The 19,944-nt window shown below is 37.9% G+C and overlaps 1 protein-coding gene across 2 annotated transcripts; it reads left to right on the top strand.

Moving 5' to 3' along the window:
- The first annotated feature begins 4,820 nt into the window (after positions 1-4,820).
- LOC148675103 (matrilin-3-like) lies at positions 4,821-19,378 on the top strand. 2 transcript variants are annotated; one of them, XM_088626110.1, is made up of 6 exons: positions 4,821-5,093; positions 7,879-8,025; positions 11,183-11,752; positions 13,090-13,212; positions 18,253-18,354; positions 18,845-19,378. In XM_088626110.1, exons 1-6 carry the CDS (start codon positions 4,904-4,906, stop codon positions 18,898-18,900), a joined length of 1,188 nt encoding a protein of 395 aa, XP_088482236.1. In that variant the 5' UTR covers positions 4,821-4,903; the 3' UTR covers positions 18,901-19,378. The 2 variants fall into 2 exon arrangements, with proteins under 2 accessions (XP_088482236.1, XP_088482237.1); XM_088626111.1 differs by lacking the exon at positions 7,879-8,025 and having other exon boundaries at positions 4,822-5,093.
- The last annotated feature ends 566 nt before the right edge of the window (positions 19,379-19,944 follow it).

Genomic DNA, 19,944 nt, shown 5'->3' with positions numbered 1-19,944 from the left:
CTGTCCAGCTTAACCTATACAGTATATCTAAATTATCCCTGTGTTCTTGAATGTGTGTCCAGTGGTGGACAAGTGTCCTGCCCAGGGTGTAGTCCTGCCTTGTGTCCTGTGCTTTCGGGATTGGCTCTGTTTTGCCAGGACTCTCACCAGGAATTAGAGCCTTTCTGAAAAAGGATGGTGGGCGGGTGATCAAGTCAGTTGACCTAAATATACACAGTTGTTGCTCTCCGCTACCTTGGTGCCATTTAATATTTTGCAAGCCATGTTCACTAAATATCACAAGCGGACTCCTCCCTCCACAGTTACTAAAACCCTTTCTTTTTTAACTTTATTTGACAAAGAAAGGATGTACAGATAGAATTTATACCAATTTTCTTCTTTCATCTTTCATTTTCCTACTGAAACCTTTTCACAGGGTGTATTCTTTTTCCATACAGCAAGACTGCACCGGTATCTGAATTCAAGCCAATTGCAAGAGATTTCTGAGAGTTGTAACCTTGTGCTGTTCACCTTGTTTCAGAAGTACATAAGAAAGGTTACAAATGAGAGGAGGCCAATCGGCCCATCTAGCCTGTTTGGTATAGTAGATGACAGTTAATTGATCCCAGCTGTCGGTGCTTTTTTGAGGATTTTAAATTTTCAAAGTTTTCAGAAATATATTCTGATTAGTGGCATTAAAATGTACTTTTCAGCACATGAAATCTGCCAAATAAAAAATCCCCTTTTCTTATAAGTACTATTGCATCTTTTAGCAATACGTGTGTTACTGCTGTATATTTGTATATCCCTGTATTTTGGAAGATCTAAGCTATTTTTTATTGGAATTAATCACTGTCACTAATTTTCAGTATCATTGCATGATGTATTCTATCCTTAGTTTAGACGACCAGTTACTGTACATTACCCCCTGTAAATGCATATGATCTCTGTTTTGAGATCTTGGGCCTTTTTATAATGGAGACCACACAATCTGATAACATCAATTTCATAGCAATTTCAACGTATGATTTTTTTTAGTAAAGCGTATTGCACAATACATTAAATGCTTGTTACTTGATTCAAGTATTCTGGAAGGTTAGTTGTATCTGCTTGGTGCTATCTAAAGACAATTCACAGACAAAGCAAGATACAGATACTGAACAGGGGATAACCCTCAAAACAAAAGTGAGGATATACAGTGAAACACAGGTAATGCACATACAGTAAGAACAGGATCAGACATGAAGAGTATTTTTGAAATAATAGATACTGACAGTTCATGCACGCAGGTGCTTGTACCCTGAACCCCACCTCCATTACCTTACATGCTAATTGCATCTCCCCAGCATTCTGGGTGGCGCATAGTCACTGTCCTGCTGTCCGTTACCGTTGCCCCAAGAGACAGCATTACATTATTCGGTGGGTGTATGTATGTTTAAATGTGTTCCACAAAATCCTTGTTTTTAAAAATAAAAAACTAAAAGCCTTAAAATGTTATTTGAAATTTGAATTTAAACTCAACATTGTTTTCCTCACTCTCACAAATGGCATTGCCCTGTCACGTTCTGCACATGGTACTGTACATGTGGTTCTTTCTGTGTCTACTGTCTGGCACTGGTGCTCGTTCTGAAATCTGAGACAAAAGGGTCAAGTCTGAGACCTGTTTAGGAAAACGTCCGTAACGGCCCGAAATCTGGGCGGAGGGGAGTGGGGTCGAGGAAACTGCAGGGAAATGTTTCGCAACTCTATTAATCGGGCATGGTCCTTCACCCTCTTGTTTCCATTCCGGGTGGCCAGGGTGCCACAGCCAATGGCAGATGGGAGGCAGGATAATCCTTGGCTCCCGTAAAAGCTCCCACATTCAGGCAGGCAGGCAGCCACTGCCTGTCACATGAGCTTTTGGGTGGGATCTGCTCTCTCTCAGAACACACAGCACAGCAAATCAATCCCAAATCCTCACTGCTCATTTGAAAATCATTTTGCTGTGAAAGTTCAACCAGGGAAATCACTGTGTCACAGTCAAGGACAGCGCATTAAATGGTGCTTCGATTGAATGAATCAAACTAATTCCATCTATTTCTGAATTGTTTTTTGCCATCAACATACTGTGCATCTAAAGCCACAGCGCTTGGTAATGTTTATTTGAAAGACAAAAGCTAACAAATTGTTTTTGCAATCAACTGTTTATTTGAGGTATACAGATGGCAATGCCTATATTGCCTTTCATCCAGGCATGCTCTTAAAATTGTGTGGAAAACAACTGGGGAACAGAAGGCATTTCCTTGAACTGAAAATTGCAACTCTTCTGAAGCAGATAATGATCAAACCTTTCTTTTTTTCTTTTTCTGTATTATACAGTTAATTGCAAGTATATATGTGTATTTCCAAGGTGTCCCATTTTGTAAAATTATAAATGATGCACATACATTTTATTCAGTTTAAATATTTTAGTCAAAATCAGAATGCTCAAATTGAAGATCTCCTAAGGTAAATTAAGGTAAATATAAGCAAAACATGTAGGGAACAAATTGGCATAAGTATTTAAGGCTGTAAACTCAATATTTGATGGATGTACCTTTGGCAGCATTTACAGCTGCAACAGTTTAGTTTTACAGTTTAGGTTTTCCTCTAAACTTTGCTAGTCCTTTGCTCCATCTACAATATGTTCCTATTGATGGGAAGCATAATTATAACATAATAACATGATTGACAGAAGAATGGAGATGACTGGTTGATTCTAATTAATGAAGTTCTAATTCTATGGTGTCTGACCGCAGCACCTTTTGCCACATGTTTGCAGTTTTACTTAGGTGCTTTGTTTTTTTCCCAGTTCCATACAATCCTCTTTGTGGAGTGACCAGGATATTCTTGACCCATGGACTTTTTCTCCCATCTCAGCCACTGAACGCTGTAGCTCTTTCAAAGTCACTGTTGGCGTCACAGTGCCATCCCTGACCAGTTACATCTTTGGCTGGTTAGGAGGCTATCCTGATCTATGCAGTTGTCTAGGTGCCTTCCAGTTCTTGATATTTGACTTTACTATGATCAAAGAGAAATTGAGAGTTAATCCAGATTGGTGCCTTTATACAACTTCACCCCTAATTTGTTTTGAAAGCTTTTTAGTCTTCATAGCTGAATCTTTGGTTGAAATTCACTGACTGCCTGAGGGACCTAACAGAGCCAGGTGTATTTATTCTGAAATCATGTGAACCACTATTATTTGCACACAGACTGAGGTCATTCAACTAAATAATAACTCAGAGGGTTTCAACACTAATGCAATCATGATTTTTTTTTATTTTTCTTTCATATTAATTGGCTACTTATTTTTGCTAATTGAATGTGTGGGATAGGTTGTATATATAACAAATTTAATTGCAAGGCACTGTATAGGGAATAGAATCTCAAAACTAGGGTTATTAAAATTCAGTTTACTTTCCAATATATTCCTGCATTATATCTTCAAATACTCCCACCAAAGCTCTAAGACCATTTTATCATAGAGGGTCATGCTTGGTATTTAATTTGTTCCAGTCATTTGCCCAAATCTGGAAAAGATTTTTCCTATCTTTAAACTTTTTTTTACTATTCACTGTAAGCGGAAAATTTTTACATTGCCTCACGAGTCTAAAATTATTAAACTTAGTCATCTTTATCTGAACTAACTTAAGCTTTATTAATCAAAAATGTTGCTTTGTTATTAGGTACTGGTATCACAAAGAAAATGTTGTCCCCGAAAAAACTATTTTACTGCCTTGTAAAGACCTCCGTTCCTTAAAAAAACTAATTGTCATTTTCACTTCTTCTGCAGTTCAAACCACACACTTTATTCCAAAATAAGGCAGGGAACAAATCTGTAGAGAAATTATGAAAAAGGGCCGGAGGGATCCCTTGTTAAATTTATTGTAATTTCCAATGCTTTTTTAAATTGAGCTGAAATCCAAAAATGCAAAACTATTTTTATTGTGTCCAAAGATCATTTTTCCCGTGACAATTCGTCCAGGGTTTTGTTGCTTATGGGAAACTATTTGGACAATGGAACACTTAACAACTTTCGAACAAGCTCAGGTAATTGCGAAATATCAGGTTTTAAAAATTGTTGTTTGGAGAGCCATCTAGTGTACAAAGGTGGAAAACATTGCGTAAACGTCGTACAATAAAACTTGGATGTAAAGTCATGGAAGGCCATAATACCGACAGGTTCTTCAAAAATGGAGTACTGTACTTATTTGACGTATTCTTAATTGGTTTAAAATGTTCTATTTTTATATTTTTTTAATTGTTACAAATGACAGTTAAAATTCTTGTGAGTCAACATACAGTATCTACAGACCTATCTACAGTAAATTCACCAGGCACCCAGAAGACCTACAGGAACCGTTTCTTTACTTCAATATTTTCTTCAATGCAAAATAATAATTCAGCCGATAGAAGATTCAGTCTGCAGAACTACTTTTGAGCTCCTCAATGATTAACAGAAAATGTATGAAAACGCTCAATTTAAACAACCTTCTGAAGCGTGACCGGTCTGTATGTTGAATGGGAAATTGTAGTTATTGACATTATTAACATTAAAATGTTGTCTATCAGAATCCCTGCAAATTTATATATAAAATCCTATAACCCTTGCTTTTCCTAGAAAACACATTAGAGATGCAGTGTAAACGCAAATGATTTTTTTAGAAGACTTAATTCTTATAAATTAAAAAAAACACTGAAATGTAAGCATCGTTTCCCTACTACGCGTAGAGTTGATACTTGATTTTTAATTCCTTCTGTCTTGGATTGGCTGGACACCTTACACGTGTTCGGGTCCGTGGTCTTTAAATGTGTCCTCTGGTTCCCACTCCTTAGAAATCTTTCAGACAGTTGTGAAGAAGGCGCACGAAGTTGTAAGAGAAGCGAGAAGAGGGGAGCCCGAACAATGAAACCTTTCTTCAGCGGGCTTGTCTGCTGCATCTCGGTGCTGGCGTTTCAGGTGCACGGGACCAATTACGGGTTTTACGGGTACGAACCGCAGAGGATTTCCCCCTTGAGGTTTGCGGACAGACCTGTTGTTAGAAAACCTTTTCCCCACAACATCCAGGGAGCTCAGAATACAGTAAATATCGCAGGTAGGTTGATGATCTGCGTTTCGCGGCGACTTGTAGAGTTCTTTAACAGCCTTTTAGTTGACCCATATTCTGAGTAAGAATCTTCTATGGTAGATTTCAGGAAACACCTTGATGTCAAATGCGCTATAAAAATGTGTCCGCTGCAGCCACTGTTTAATAAAATACAGTAGTTATTCTCACCCACCACTTCCAAGTTTAAGAGTGAAACTTAATCAGGAAAGTTCTATTTTCAATCATTCAGTAAATGATGATAAGACACTCATCTGTAGACATTTTTCTATACATATAGAAGCACAGATGGCCAGTATAACTAACATAAACCTAATGTTCATATAAATACATTTATTTGTCCAAAATAAAGCAAAACAAGGATTAAACTATTGTATTCATTTCGATACCAGTGTCCCATTTGTTTGAATTCGAAGTAAAACGCCAAAGGATTTATTTTTTTATAAGACCACCCGTTGGCTGTCTCTTTTTGAAATCCATCAATTCACAATTTCACTTTTATTCCGATTACTTAGAAAATGCTGGGTTAAATCTAAACGCGTTCAGCGCAAATCCGATACACCCCTGATTTACTTGGCTCCATTTAGTTACACCGTGTAAAAATGTATGCTCCCAGGTGTGGGTTTACGGTTTGTTTTACCAATAATTTTGAGCCCTTTATGGGATGACCTAAAGGCTTCTATGAAATTCGTATTTGTTCTAAAAATCTAGTTATTTTTGTAGGAGATGCTTAATCTCCTTTAAGCTTCCATCTGGATCATTTTAAACCAAACTAAACACTTTCCTGAAGAAGGCTTCACAGCCGAAACGTTGTTTTCTTTCTTTTCAGCATGGAACAAACCCGTTACCTGTTCGTTTGCAGCCTACGCACGCTGAGGCAGCTACTGTACCTACTTGAACTACTACATTATTGGCCTATTTGAAGTTTAAATCGTGATCGGAAAGTGCCGCCCTGCATTGCAGCCAAAGACGCTGTCCAACAAAGCAGACTGATTTTCTTTGACACGCTTACACAATTCACCTTTGCGAAGTACACTTGTCTTTTTGCAGCCGTCCACGTTTCCCTGTCAAGAAAAGCGCTCATGGTCTCACGGGGCGCACTCACTGTGGGAGTGTGATAACTCGTATTGCAGCGCTTGCAGAGTTGCTTCGTCTGAAGCACCTCCACTAGTTTAAATATACCTAGGTGTACCCCCAAACAAATTTCACCAGGAGCATGGGATGGCAGCTGCTTCATGACACTTTGGAAGCATTCCATCACTGTCATAAAAACATGACCACAGGACGTGGCCTGGTGAGTCATGGGTTGGGGAAATTTAAGGAGAATTGGTGTTTGTGGACCAGCAGGTGGCGCTGTTTCCCCTCAGCCAGGATTTCCTATGCAATGCTCCTGTTAAAGTGACCCTGCACATTGTGCTGTAGGGGATGGTGTCCTTCAGAGTAACAGTAATTTGAGATCCTGACTATTTGGTCATTAAGGATCCCATGGCTGTTTGTAAGAATAGGTGTTTTAACTTTTGAGTCCTGGCAAAATTAAGACCTAAGTTTGTGCAATCTGGCCTTTTGGAAACTCACTTCCTTGAGCTGATAAAGCAATTTCTCACTTGTCTATTTGATCTGCTGCTAGTGCATTATGGTAGCCAAATGTCTATCTACTGTACCTGCTGTGTGCAGTGAGCTTATTTTTTTTTTACATGTTGTGAGTTCAAAAATTCCTGTACACTCTACAATCTGATATTTGGCCTTGCCCATCAGTTTAACAAATTTTCCCCAACTATGGAACATTCTCAGATTAGAACATGAACTTCACCAGAGTCTTTCAATAGTCAACCATATTTTCATTTGTTTCGTGTTCATGGGAAGGGTGAACAATTCCTGAAAGAAAAGTTTGCATTACCAAATAAAGCAAGTGTTGAATCTGAATATCTAAAAATGTGGTCGCATGAGAATTTATAGAAATAAAATGGGGAAATAAGGGCTTCCCAATTACTCATTGTGATAAAATTTAGGTGTTACTTGCTGTTTACTTGGCTCTTCTTGTTGCACATAAATATTTACTTCCAGTTTGGCCTCAAATCTTGATTACAAATATGGTGGGCTTCAACGTTGTTGCTAATCTAGAGATTGACAAAGGTGCAGGTGTTCTTCTAATTTTTACTTGCTATATTTAAACAAAGTAAATATTTTTATATTACTTTGCACTCTTGTTCGTACATAAACATTTCTTGTATTCTGAGGTAAACAAGCTAGGATAGGGTCAATTTCCAGAGAATGCAACACCCAGCCTTGATTCATTGTCTTCTAAATGTACTGTATTGAATTCAAAAGGGATGCAAGGAGGTAAATGTTTAGAAACTTGTTTAGCTAAGTAATTTGACAGGAAAATAAAACATTCAACATTTTCACCCTGGGTTAAAGCATCTAATAAAATTAAAGGTGTATATAGATACTGTAGTACTAAAGCTGCACTTGAGTAGTGATAAACTGATATACAAAACAGGATGTACAACATAAAAAACAAAAATGATGCTTAGCACAAATGTATCACGGTTTTCACAAAGTTAAGTGTATGTGGACCACAGGATAAATCAGTCCCATACTGTGTATAGGGAGAAAAGGGCTTCAGGTTTAAAATGCTTTGACATTACCCGTGTTAATGCAGCAAAGCTCATTTATGCTTCTACTAATAAGGGAACAATTTCTCAAATGATTATTCCCATTCAGGTATCAGCCTACTAACCAATACTCTACTGCTTCTCCCCTCTGGTGGCCCAAGTACATGGCAGTAATTACAGGTTTCATGGCTATTACTATCACCTGCCACCGAGGATAGCGCCACCGGTCACTTACCCCAGGCCCACCGCCCGACCAGAGCAGCCGGTCAGTACCCACAATGGCCACAGCTCCGTCCGTGCTGACACAGGTAGAACACTCCCAAACTAAGCGCTTTATGAGCCGCATGGGCTTTGCTTGCATGAGCCGCTGGTGGCCGGAGCCTCGGTCTACCCCCTGTGTTTTCACAGCCTCTTTTCACTGCTGCTTTGTTTTCTGTACAAGTGAAAAAAGCAGAATAGGGTTCATACTAATCCCAGGCATCTGTGGAAAGGACTAAACTACTAAATAAAGTCTGGAATGTTTTTTTTTCTTCTACTGAATGGAGACTTTCCTTTCCTCACTTTTTAATTTTCCTTTTCCTAACTTGGCATTTGTCTGCCATTTTTTAACAATTTATTACTGAAAGTCATGTTTACAGTGTTGTGATTTTAAGAATATTGTGATACATCCTTCCTCACTTTGAATGTATCTTTTGAAATGACAATCCTTCCGCATAAGTTAAATCAAAGTAAAAAATCTTGTTATAAACCTTTTTTTTTTCTGCCTTGCCTCAATCTTTATTTTTTTGATTGATATACCAAATTTGAACTGTTTAACACTACAGGTTTGCAAAATTATACTGCAATTTAACTTTTAAGCTGAACACAAATTAAACCCAATTAATAAGTGTTTCTAAAATAAAAAAGTTCAGTCACGATATCAACATGGTACAAGGAAATGTGAGAAGCAGTCATGTACAGTACAAGTGTGGACATTCATCCTGGCATGAAAGACCTGGTACCTAAACAAACTGTGTAAGTCCAAAAATAATATACAAACAGGAATAGATGAGTAGAAAAGGAAACCAGAGATTTGGAAGAGATAAGAAAAGAGGCAGGGGGGAAGGTAGTGAAAGGCCAGAAGAGGAAAGCCACAGTCTTCAAGGTCTTTCATATGGCTGGGTCAAGCTGCAAGCATTTAAAAAGGTTTAAAAAGGGCTCCCAGGTAGAATTAAAATTTTGCCACCGAGGGAAAACCTGATTTTTTTTTTTCCCCCAAGGTGGAGAAAGTACATCAGATCCTTTACCATGTGGGTGCAACCAGATATTTTCAATGGAGCTTCTATCGTCTTTTAAAATGGAGAGAGAGTCAAAAACCATGAGCGTTCGTGTGCCCTGAAGTGTTACAGTGTTCTGTAAGCAAACTGCATGGTGTCTCTAATGTAGCCACAACCTCTCCCTTCAGTCCCTCTGTGTCTTCTCCGTTTTCCCCCCGTGCTCAGAGTTCATGGTGTGTGAAGATTACCAGTCCCAGGTGTTTGCTTTATCTGATGCATTCGGAGATTTCAAACAATTGGTGCCCATTCTTAAAGTTAAAGGGACTGATAATCATCAGCAAGACTGTTGAAGACTCCAGGAAAAAACAAAGGTGTGGCCAGAAAAGCTGCTAGGCATCATAGAGGGTGACCATATAGTCTGTGTTCACCAGATCATTGTGAAACAGGACAGGATTTAAGATGCCATTAAGTTGAAAGACCTCTGTATGCTCAGCATTATGCCTATGTGGAGGTGAAAACTGGTGCTCAATGCCCATGCGCAGGAAATGAGCAGGTGTTCACTATAAAAGCTAACTTGAAATGATTCTTCTAAACAAGTCCGTAACATTGTTCAGCTGTTTACCTGAGGAAATTGAAGTAATATTGAATTCTCCCATGACAAGAGACCTGGCCTCCTGATATAGTGGAGTTCACTGTTGGGAAGTGGTGCTGTATAAGCCCTGAAGTTAGAGGTGTCTGAACTGCCAAGTTAAATCCCAGCAAGAGCAGAACTACACCTCTGACGATCTTTGGAACGACAAGGCACGAGAGCGGATAGGCAATGTCATTGTATTGCCATCCATTTGTTTAATACTGTGACTCTGGAACATACAGTAAGAGGCCAGGCTGTCACGTAAGGTGATGTTCACGGTGGTAGCGCTGGTCAAAAGCCTGAAAATCTGCACCCGTTTTTCAATCTGTAGAATGGGGAAATGCATATCTTAAAGTGAGAAGTGTTCTTTTCTTGATCTACTAATACAATAATGCACTATAACGACGGGTTGATTAAGAACCCACGTGTATCATTACCTATTGACTGATTTTCAAAGTATTGCAAAGTACATACATGATGCATCTTGAGTTAGGGCAATGTTACAGCTTTTGAACTGACTGTGTAAAGGGAGAAAGAGCATGTCGACTATTATATAGATGTAATAAATGCCCTTTTTTATTGATCAGTAACTCATCACAGTACATTTTTCTTAAGTAGCAATTTACTGACCAGTTAATGAATACGTTTCAGTTCATTTACTTGTGTAAAACAAGAGTTACAGCTGATGCAAGTAAAACGGCACACCAAGACATGCGATGCTGGTATAATGTGGTACTGTATAAGCCCTGCTCAGATTGATAGTTGCCTTTCAAGTGCCATTTTCTTCATCTCATTTCCCTTTAAATTTCAGACATGATCATTTGTCAGATTTGAGACAGGAGTAGAGGTGGACCTGCCGTCTTATGTATTCTTAAAGTATTATTAACCTGTGTTATGCATATTGTTATATTAGCACATACTTCAGTAAACGTAAAAAGTTTATAATACAAGAATGAAATGATAAACTAGTTTTCAGTGTTGTAGAAATGTAAGCAAATCAAATAGCCAAAGAGTAAATTCCAGACTTTCTGAAACAGTTGATGCCATCATCTTTGTCTAGATACTTCCCACCTTCTTGAAGGTGTCCATCTTCATCTTATGTGCATATCGTTATTAACAAATTAAACATTAAGGGGGAAAAGGGGTTTTACTAAACTCTTCCAGCCTCTGCTTTCAGGAACAATGTTTTTCAAGGCAACACAGTGTATTTTAACACTGTTAAACTGGATTTAGCAGGCTGTCCGCAGGAGTGTCAGGTAAAATGAAACCCTGAGGTCTGAGTGCCAGCAAATGAAAACAAAAAGGAAAATTGGAGCAATTAGTGAGTTCTTGGAACTATTTGCTAATTGACAAGGTCCCTTTAAAAGCTGCATCTCTGGGATAAGACGCACTGAGCAGCTTTCTGAACCACAAGGTGTGACTTTCTCTGTGAGAGTTGCTCACCATTATTAAAAATTAAGCAGAGACCTCAAAAGAGAATTGCACAGTTTTGTTTTTAGGAAATTAATCAGGGGAAAAAATAAAAGGTACAGTAAATGCACATAAGCTGTTCTTTTTTGTGTGTTATGTGAACACCAGGGACACAGTGCAAAAGCCGGCCTTTGGACCTGGTCTTCATAATAGACAGCTCCCGTAGCGTGCGCCCAGGGGAATTCGAGAAGGTCAAGATATTTTTGTCAGACATGGTCGACACGTTGGACATTGGCCAGGACGCCACCAGAGTGGCCGTCGTCAACTACGCCAGCACTGTGAACATCGAGTTCCTCCTCAAGACCCACTTCAACAAGGTGGACATGAAGCAGGCGGTGTCGCGCATTGAGCCCCTGTCCACGGGCACCATGTCGGGCCTGGCTATCAAGATGGCCATGACCCAGGTGTTCACGGAGCCAGCGGGAGCTAGGATGCGTTCTCAGAACATCCCCAAGGTCGCCATCATCGTGACGGACGGGCGACCCCAGGACAAGGTGGAGGAGGTGTCGGCCCAGGCCAGGGGCGCCGGGATCGAGATCTATGCTGTTGGGGTGGACAGGGCCGACATGCAGTCTCTCCAGCAGATGGCAAGCGCTCCCCTGGATGACCATGTTTTCTACGTGGAGACATATGGTGTGATAGAAAAACTCACATCGAAATTCCGGGAGACCCTGTGTGGTAAGACTACTGCAACTGCTTCTATCAGAACTACTTCATTAGTTTACTGTGATCTTACCAGAGGAACAATTATTACCGGTCGGCATGGTTAGCATTCCTACCTTGCAGCACTGGGGCCTGGGTCCAGCTCCTGGGGTGCCATCTTTGTGGAGTTTATGTTCTTCTCCCGTTTGTGTGGGTTTCCCCTCACAATCCAAACACATACTGGTAGGTTAATTGGCATCTGGGAAAGTTAACCCTAGGTGAAAGTGTCTGTGTGTGCCCTGTGATGGACTGGCATCCTGCCCAGGGTGTATCCTGCCTTGCACCCATTGCTTGCCAGGATAGGCTCTGGCTCCCCTGCAACACCGTATTGGACAAAGCAGTTAGAAAATGGATGGGATATTATTTATTATTAGTGAAAAGGTTCAAATGAGTACACCTTTAAGATGGAACTGGTCAAATAGATACTACCTCTATTCTATTTCTATTCTTAATTGGCCATCCTGGGCATAACACTGCTCGTAATTAAATATTTTTGTTTTTAGAGGACATATTGTGTCATTTTAACTTAAACAGATGTACAATACAAAGAATTTAAATGAAAGTTTTGGAGGCAGCTTTCTCATGTCTGATACAATACGATGCTGTTGTGGTTTTTTTTACATTCATAAAAATGTGGGGTTTTAATGTAATTTTCAATGCATCTGATTTCTTTCATAGAATCCAATGTTACTTGCAGTACCAACACATACAGTACAGATGTCTGCATGATGAGTTTATTAGCAATGGAAAATGTTATTTAGTATTTCACATCTTATTTATAATACTTTTTATTAACATGAATAGTGTATTACAATATTTATGTGTATTATTACAATTACCCAGAGGTTTTATTTTTTATGGTAATGTGGCATAGCGGAGACATTAAATATGCATGCTTTCTGAATTTTCTCATTGAGAGTGCTTTAAAAAAAAACTGATACTGACTGACATATCTATAGTAGAAGCTATTTCAATGCCAAAATACCCCCCAACATGATGCATTTATTTCCTTGTTGGTTTATAGGTTTTGTTCCAAACATAAAAATCAAATATAAGGCCAGATTTATTATGCACATTCCCTAATCAAATAACTAAGAGCAACGGTAACAGGACTCTGAATTTCATTGATCAATCATTTTAATACATGTATATACAGTATCTAAATGGGATTAGATTCTTAATTGACTGAGAAACATCTTAAGTCATTTAAAAATCAAGTTAAGCATATGAAATTAATTTAGCTTGCTTCAAAATGCTTTGCATTAACACATCAGTTGGGGGGGGAAAAAACGCTCTAAAAATGCTCGTTACAGGTGTGGACCCATGTACCCTTGGAAACCATGGCTGTGAGCATATATGTGTGACCACTGCAACGTCCTATTACTGCAAGTGTCATGATGGGTTCCTCTTGAAGGAGGACAAGAAGACTTGTGCAAGTAAGAGCTCACCTGGGAGAGGAGGGCCGAACTACAGGGAAGGGGAAATTAGGGGAAAGAAAATATGACTTAATGAACAAAAATAAGAAAAATACAAATAGTCGGAACCTAAATATGTGAAGCAGGTTTTTCAGGAGAGTTTTATCAAAAAAGCATAGTTATCTTACTATGCAATCCCATATAATTGATGCTCAAATCTGAGAAAGCACTTCAAGAATGTATTTTCACTTCATCTGTTTTTGAATGGCTTTTGAGGAAGGAATGAATGTATTTTGTATGTGTGGGAACCTCAGGAATATTATACAGATTGTATCATTACAATCCTGAGAATAGATGCCTTTAGGAAAGAATTGAATAAGGGTGTAAGAATCCATAAATATATAGAGCAGGTACTGTTCATACAAATATAGTTTTAACTTGAAGGAATAGAAATTCTATAGGTGTTTAAAATAGAATTATACATTCTGTATTGGGGGTGATTTTTCTTCCAACCTAGCATAAGCCCTGGAACCAGATGGGCAATGAGATTCCTAAAGAAAAAAAGTAAATTGTGATTTGCTTCTTGCAGGAGCCTCCCAGACATTCACTCTGTTTGATTTTCACAGAGTCTGCTCTTTTACTCAACTGTTCAGAGACTTTACGCATTTGCTCAGATCTTTTACTTGGCCTTCCTGTATGACTTGACCTCCTTTTGGTAGAATACAGTATTAAGGAAATATTTAACTTACAGTTTAACTATGGAAATTAGACATTATTTTACACTTAAATTATTTAATTATTTAATTATTAAATCTATTTTTTTCTGAAAGTTTTAAAGATTAACTCCAAATTATATCAAAGACGATCCTGTGTTACCAATGCTGTGTACACATATGGGTTAGCAGACACATGCATAAGTATTTCACATGGAGTTCCGACTGTTACATAAAAGGGAGAATTCATGATTGAGTTTTATTTCACTGGCAATCTTAAACTGTTCCTTAATGAGTTTAAACTCAACATGCTGTTCCGTGCTAGGTTTTCTACTGGACCCTCTTAGACAGGATGGGCAAATTAATTTGAATAAGCAGAATAACTTCCCGTCTTGGTCTAGGAAGGAAAAGCTTTCACTGATTTGATGGTCTAAATAGTTGATCAGCATCATTGACATTTTCCAGGAACAGGAAATTTAAAAAAAAGTGAAAATACACAATGTTCAAGACATTATCCAATTTAAAAACTAACAATACAGTAGAGTTATATTAACCTGGGCTATAGAAGGGGATTAAGAAGTCAGTTCTCTGTGCATTCTGATTGTTCTCACAATTAATTTCCTGACTTAACCTGTGCAATAACAATGCAATCATCTATGCAATGAACTGAAAAGTATTATTCCCTTATGGTGAGAAAATCATAGAATTAAAATAAATTCAAAGAAAAATGCAAAAAAACGAACTGGCACAGTGGTGCAGTGGTTAGCATTGCTACCTTGCAGTGCTGGGGCCCAGGGTTCAATTCCACAGGTGCTATCTGAGTAGAGTTTGTCTCTCCATGTTTGCAATGGCTTGCTCCTGGTGCTCTGATTTCCTCCCACAGTGTAAAGACATAATGCTAGGTTGATTGATTTCTGTGATAACCTTTGGCATCTACTATGACCCTGTACTAGATAAAGCAGTTAGAAAATGAATGAATGGCTTGATCATTGGGTCCTACAGTATGTGTAATGTGTGTCACTGAAACCACAGTAAGGGAGAAAAGAGGAGTTTCTGTTGGGTTGCTTGATGTTGCACTCCAACTGCAGTCATTACTGAATAAACTGGGAAGTTGTGGGCTTTTCAACTATTGCAGGCATGACAGCATGGAATCACAAATTTCCTATGTCACAAAAGTAACCCTGTGCCTTAATTTCAAGACCTTCATACTGAGCCTTTCTTACCCTCTGGAGAAGCAAACCATTAATAGTAACAGTGTTTTCTGTGTGAAGCCCTTCAGGAACAAGATAAGTCCATGACAACACAATGAAAAAGCATCTTCAATCTGAAAATACAGCATTGTGGATTCCCAGAGTAGTGTAGAACTGAAAAGAAAATGTAGGATCCCATTTGTGAGAGCATGGATGGTCTTTAAGAAGGCTTAATCGCATTGCATACCTATTCTGAAGACATCTTGAACAACTCCACCTATCTGAACTGGCCTTGATCAGCATCTTTTGTAAGAAAAAAATATTTAAACTTCAGTGTTACAAAGGCATCAATGAATGGTGTGATTGGCAAAAAACTATCATAAGAAATTCAAATGTGAATCAAAATGCCCGTAATAGAGAAATTGCATCCTATAAAGCTAACCATTTACGATGAAGATTTTATGGAACACCAAAGAAAGCAGGATACAGTATGAACATAAAATGGAAATTTTGGAAAGTTTTAATATTTTGCATCATGAAACACCAATTCATGCAATGTTTCTTGATTGTTACATCAAAGAGGTCCTGCACCAGAGCCTGCAAGTCCATTGAGAGAGTTGTCAATGCATCCAGTTGTGCTTGACACTTAGCTGATCCTGGGAAATTTGAGCTCATGTACCGTAGCAGCTGGTTAACTGCATTGTGGACTCTCCTCACTCTGGCACAATCAACATGGAGATCACCATGGGACATTAATAGAGTTAAAAAGCCATCAACAATGCACTGAGCTGAGTACAGTGCATGGGCAAATGCTCTGTGAGAGGGCTCAGTCTTCAGCACGTTTCAGAGAAGAGTTTCACCATGATGTAAGGTGGAAGAGAAAGTTCCAGAAACCCAGGATCACATCTGTGACTGCACCAAGAAAGTCAAAGTGCAAGGTAATGGTTCTCAAATAATCAAATGTTTTCCAAAAAACAAAAATCTTAGTTTATATTGGGAGTTCCAGTGGCTGGGTATGTTGATGTCTTGGATTTAAATAATGATGTTAAGATTACAGAGACAATTCTTAATTTCTGTTTTCAGAATTTTATAATAAAATCTTTGAGGACCAGTTTTCTTGCAATAATTTCATTTGAAAGTACATATCGCAATGAAAGTAGTGGGTTTTGAAATGTATTTTTTTCTGTTGCAGAAAAAACACTGTGAGGAGAACTATCATCCTGTGTCACTTATTCACAGACACTCTGAATCCCACAAGTAAACTTAACTTCTCAAAGTCTGACCTCCTTTACTTCCATAATGTTTCATTTCCCTCTGTGAACTTCTCCATTTCTTTTATATCAGCTAACAACCTATTCTTGCCACATACCAGTCCCTTCTTCTTCACTGACATGAGTAAAATCCACCCTTCCTCAGCCCCTCTCATCCTCTCTGTTCTGTCGCTTCCATCAGACATCCTGGGGCCTCTCTCCAGGGCCTCTCCTTTCTCCACCTTCCACGGTGGAATGAACGACTCTCAGAAAACAGGACTCAGCTCAAGACTCCTCTGTTTAGACACCTGTGATATCTCGGCTCTCCATTGTTATTTAAGTATGAATAATGTCAGTTTTCTTTATTTTATACTCTGCAATCGTGAACGTAGTCTTAAGTATGAAGATGGTGATGTCAAAAGGTTTTCTTAAGGGTTAATTTCACGTGATGAGTATAGTCCAGGTCTTAATATGCTAATTGAGGCCTTCTTACTCTATGAAATACCAAGCTCCACACTTCTTGTCTCCAGCACCTTATCCATAAAACTAATTTTCCAGATTCAATTACAGGTTCTTTAAATGCTGATATTTAAAAAAATTGCATAAAGGCCACTTTTGTCACTATATTTATTGCATACTTTAGTTTAATAATAATAATAATAATAATAATTAATAATTGCTTACACTTATATAGCGCTTTTCTGGACACTCCACTCAAAGCGCTTTACAGGTAATGGGGACTCCCCTCCACCACCACCAGTTTATCTTTGGGTTCATTGAATCAATTTCCTGTGCTCTTTTTTTCTTTTTCTGTTGTATGTATTATATGTTATATATAACAGGAAAAAAAACTAAAAACAAAAAAACTAGAAAATGTGTGTGTAAAGGAAAACAACATTGAGTTATGCAACATTAATATTCTCTTAAGGTTACAAAAGTAGACAAAATGCCCTTTTCCCTGAATATCGTAAAGATTAAAATGACTGCTTTTGCATTTGTACATATTTGTTCATCTTCAGTTTGCTAGTCTCACTTGCAGGTACTAAGCACTGTACACTGGGGGAGTGGGTAATGGCTGAAATAGCACTGAACTCTATGGAAGAGTACTTCTTTTACACTGCCATTAACACCATAGTGCAAAGCAATAGAGGGAGAGTTTTGCCACTGTGAGCAGGAGGGATACAGCTGCATAGCTGTGATTCTTTTATGCAGAACTTCAGTGACCTTAAAAATAAAGACTGGAAATGGAAAAACATTTGTTTTGTGGTCTTGCTTTGCTGATGTGACGGAATGAAGATATAAACACACAAGGATAAACATTTGACTGCTGTATATAGCGTACAATATATTTATATAATCTATATTAGCTGAAGGGGCATATGTTAGATGGTGGTGTAGTGGTTAGCATTACTGCCTTGCAATTGGTCCTGGTTCCGGCTCCCCGTGACCCTAAATTGGATGAAGCAGAAAATGGATTGATAGATAATATATGAATACTTATACTATACAGTATGCAATATACTCCAGTTAAATCTTTTTGTTGTATTATGCTTTTGAATGGTAAATCATAATGCTTATTAACCTTCTGGAAATACATAGAACTTATACAAGCTACAATGAAATGATGACCTTTATTCACCCTCATATAGTTTAGCCAAATTAAACTGATCACAACACTCTTTTCATTGCAATTGCATTAGCTTTTCTCTTTCCACTCAAGTTTATTTCTGCCATTGTTCTGTAATGTTTTAATGAGCCGAGTTAATGACACCATGCATGGACAGCAGCGCACTTACAGTGCTAATTGAGTTTCACATTACCAGATCAATGGAGAATGTTGGGAGGGGAGGGGAGTCAACTCTCTTTCAAAGTCTCTGCAATGTTAATGAGAATGTTTTGCCATTTCAGAGGAAGTAAAGGCAGCGGTGACAGCTGACCCATGCAAATGTGAGGCTCAGCTTGCATTCCAGAGCGCAGTGCAATCCTCCATTCAGGCTCTGACCACCAGATATATCCTTTGGTTTCTGTATTATGATGATCCAGGTAAAGAATCTGGTTTATATACTGTATTTAAATAACATCCTTTTTAAGTGTCGGCTCTGCACTCATGGTAAGTTTCTTTATGGTAGATCTTTAATGCAACAATATTGTAACATCTCATTACCAATCTGGTGGAGTGATATCAAATATAGATTAAGAAAGGTCAGAGAAAGGCATGTGTTTCATACAGTATGTAGCAGCTCCTTGTAAGATATCAACTGTATTATAACTATTTTGAGAATTGACAGTTTAATATCACTGTATCATAGGGCGGTGGATAAACATGCTTTTCTCAATACTCAATAAAATCTGCTACCAGTACAAAAAAAAAATAATTTTAGTTAAGCATGTAGTTTCAATCAATTTTAAAAATTATCAAGCTAGCATTTAAAAACAGCATGCCTGAAAAGAATACATGTTTTAAAACTTGTTATATGAAACTTCCTTGACTGCTTTATACTAGATGAAGTCACAAAAAAGGTGCAACAATTTGAATACAAGCTGCGTGGCTACTAGGCTGTGAAGAGGAGTTACGTTTTTGAGGCTCTCCTGAGATCTCTGGGGAGATCGCTGACTCAACTCGCCCCGTCTGCACCGTCAAGTTTAGCCAACTCATATTTTAGTGGTCAGCCTATTGCTGTGTTGTGTTATGTTCTGTTAACTTTGTGAACGTGTTACAGTAAAGTATGTGCTACTCTCTAAAATGTTTTTTTATAGTGTCATCCAATTTTATCAACTGAAATATTATTTTAATGTCTTCCATTGCATAGTGTCACAGTCTAGCCCCATGTTGATTCTCTGTGTACACTCAAGGTGTATAGAAGTCCCATCCCCTCAATTACACAGTTGTACAGTACCTGACATTTACTGACGGGTCTACTTTTTTTCAAGTCAATGCATCACTAACAGGTACATTTCACCACCTGGATTTATGACTCTGTAGTTTTTATTAATTTGTACAAAAGGATTAAAGTACCAGTGCTGTAATCTCCAAGTGGACTAGTCTTTATTATAAATGAGTGTCAGCAGTGTACTTTTAAATAAAATGTATTCTGTTTTGGATATCAGTAAAATGTATATGAGACAATAAATGATTATAAGTAGAAGAAGTCGTACTTTTATAGATTAAGAATATGTACATTGATAAACAAAATTCAGTCATGTATTACTTCACAGAATAGTTTTTTATCCTTGCGCAGGTATTGCGCAGGTATTGCGTTTTGTTTTGTGAGATGGAAAATAGTAGAGTGGAATTAATCGTGATATCAAGCTCTCATGATACACAATTATTTATGCAAACTTCAAAGAGACAGATTTGTAATTACAACTTATAAATTGTATAATTTTAATTTAGAAAAATAATATTTTATTTTAGTTATTATTTTATTTAATATTTTTATTTAGATAATACTGCTGCTACTAATACCAAGCTCTAAAAGGACAAATATGCAATACATTTTTTTGAGTTTCTTGAAAAGAACTAATAAATTCTAATATTATTTAGAAAACTTCGTTTTAACATGTAGCAATATTTTCACTTACATTGTAATAGGTTCATTT

This window comes from Lepisosteus platostomus, chromosome 3 (genome assembly GCF_059453375.1).
Source record: "Lepisosteus platostomus isolate fLepPlt1 chromosome 3, fLepPlt1.hap1, whole genome shotgun sequence".
Classification (NCBI taxonomy): Eukaryota; Metazoa; Chordata; class Actinopteri; order Semionotiformes; family Lepisosteidae; genus Lepisosteus; species Lepisosteus platostomus.
Note: the sequence above shows the minus strand (reverse complement) of the source record. Positions and strands in the feature narration are given on the sequence as shown.

Coding starts and splice junctions, on each gene's coding strand:
- LOC148675103 (XM_088626110.1), top strand. CDS start 4,904: ATGAAACCTTTCTTCAGCGGGCTTGTCTGCTGCATCTCGGTGCTGGCG. Junction 8,026..11,182: donor CTCCGTCCGTGCTGACACAG/GTAGAACACTCC, acceptor TGTGAACACCAG/GGACACAGTGCAAAAGCCGG. Junction 13,213..18,252: donor GGACAAGAAGACTTGTGCAA/GTAAGAGCTCAC, acceptor TTGCCATTTCAG/AGGAAGTAAAGGCAGCGGTG.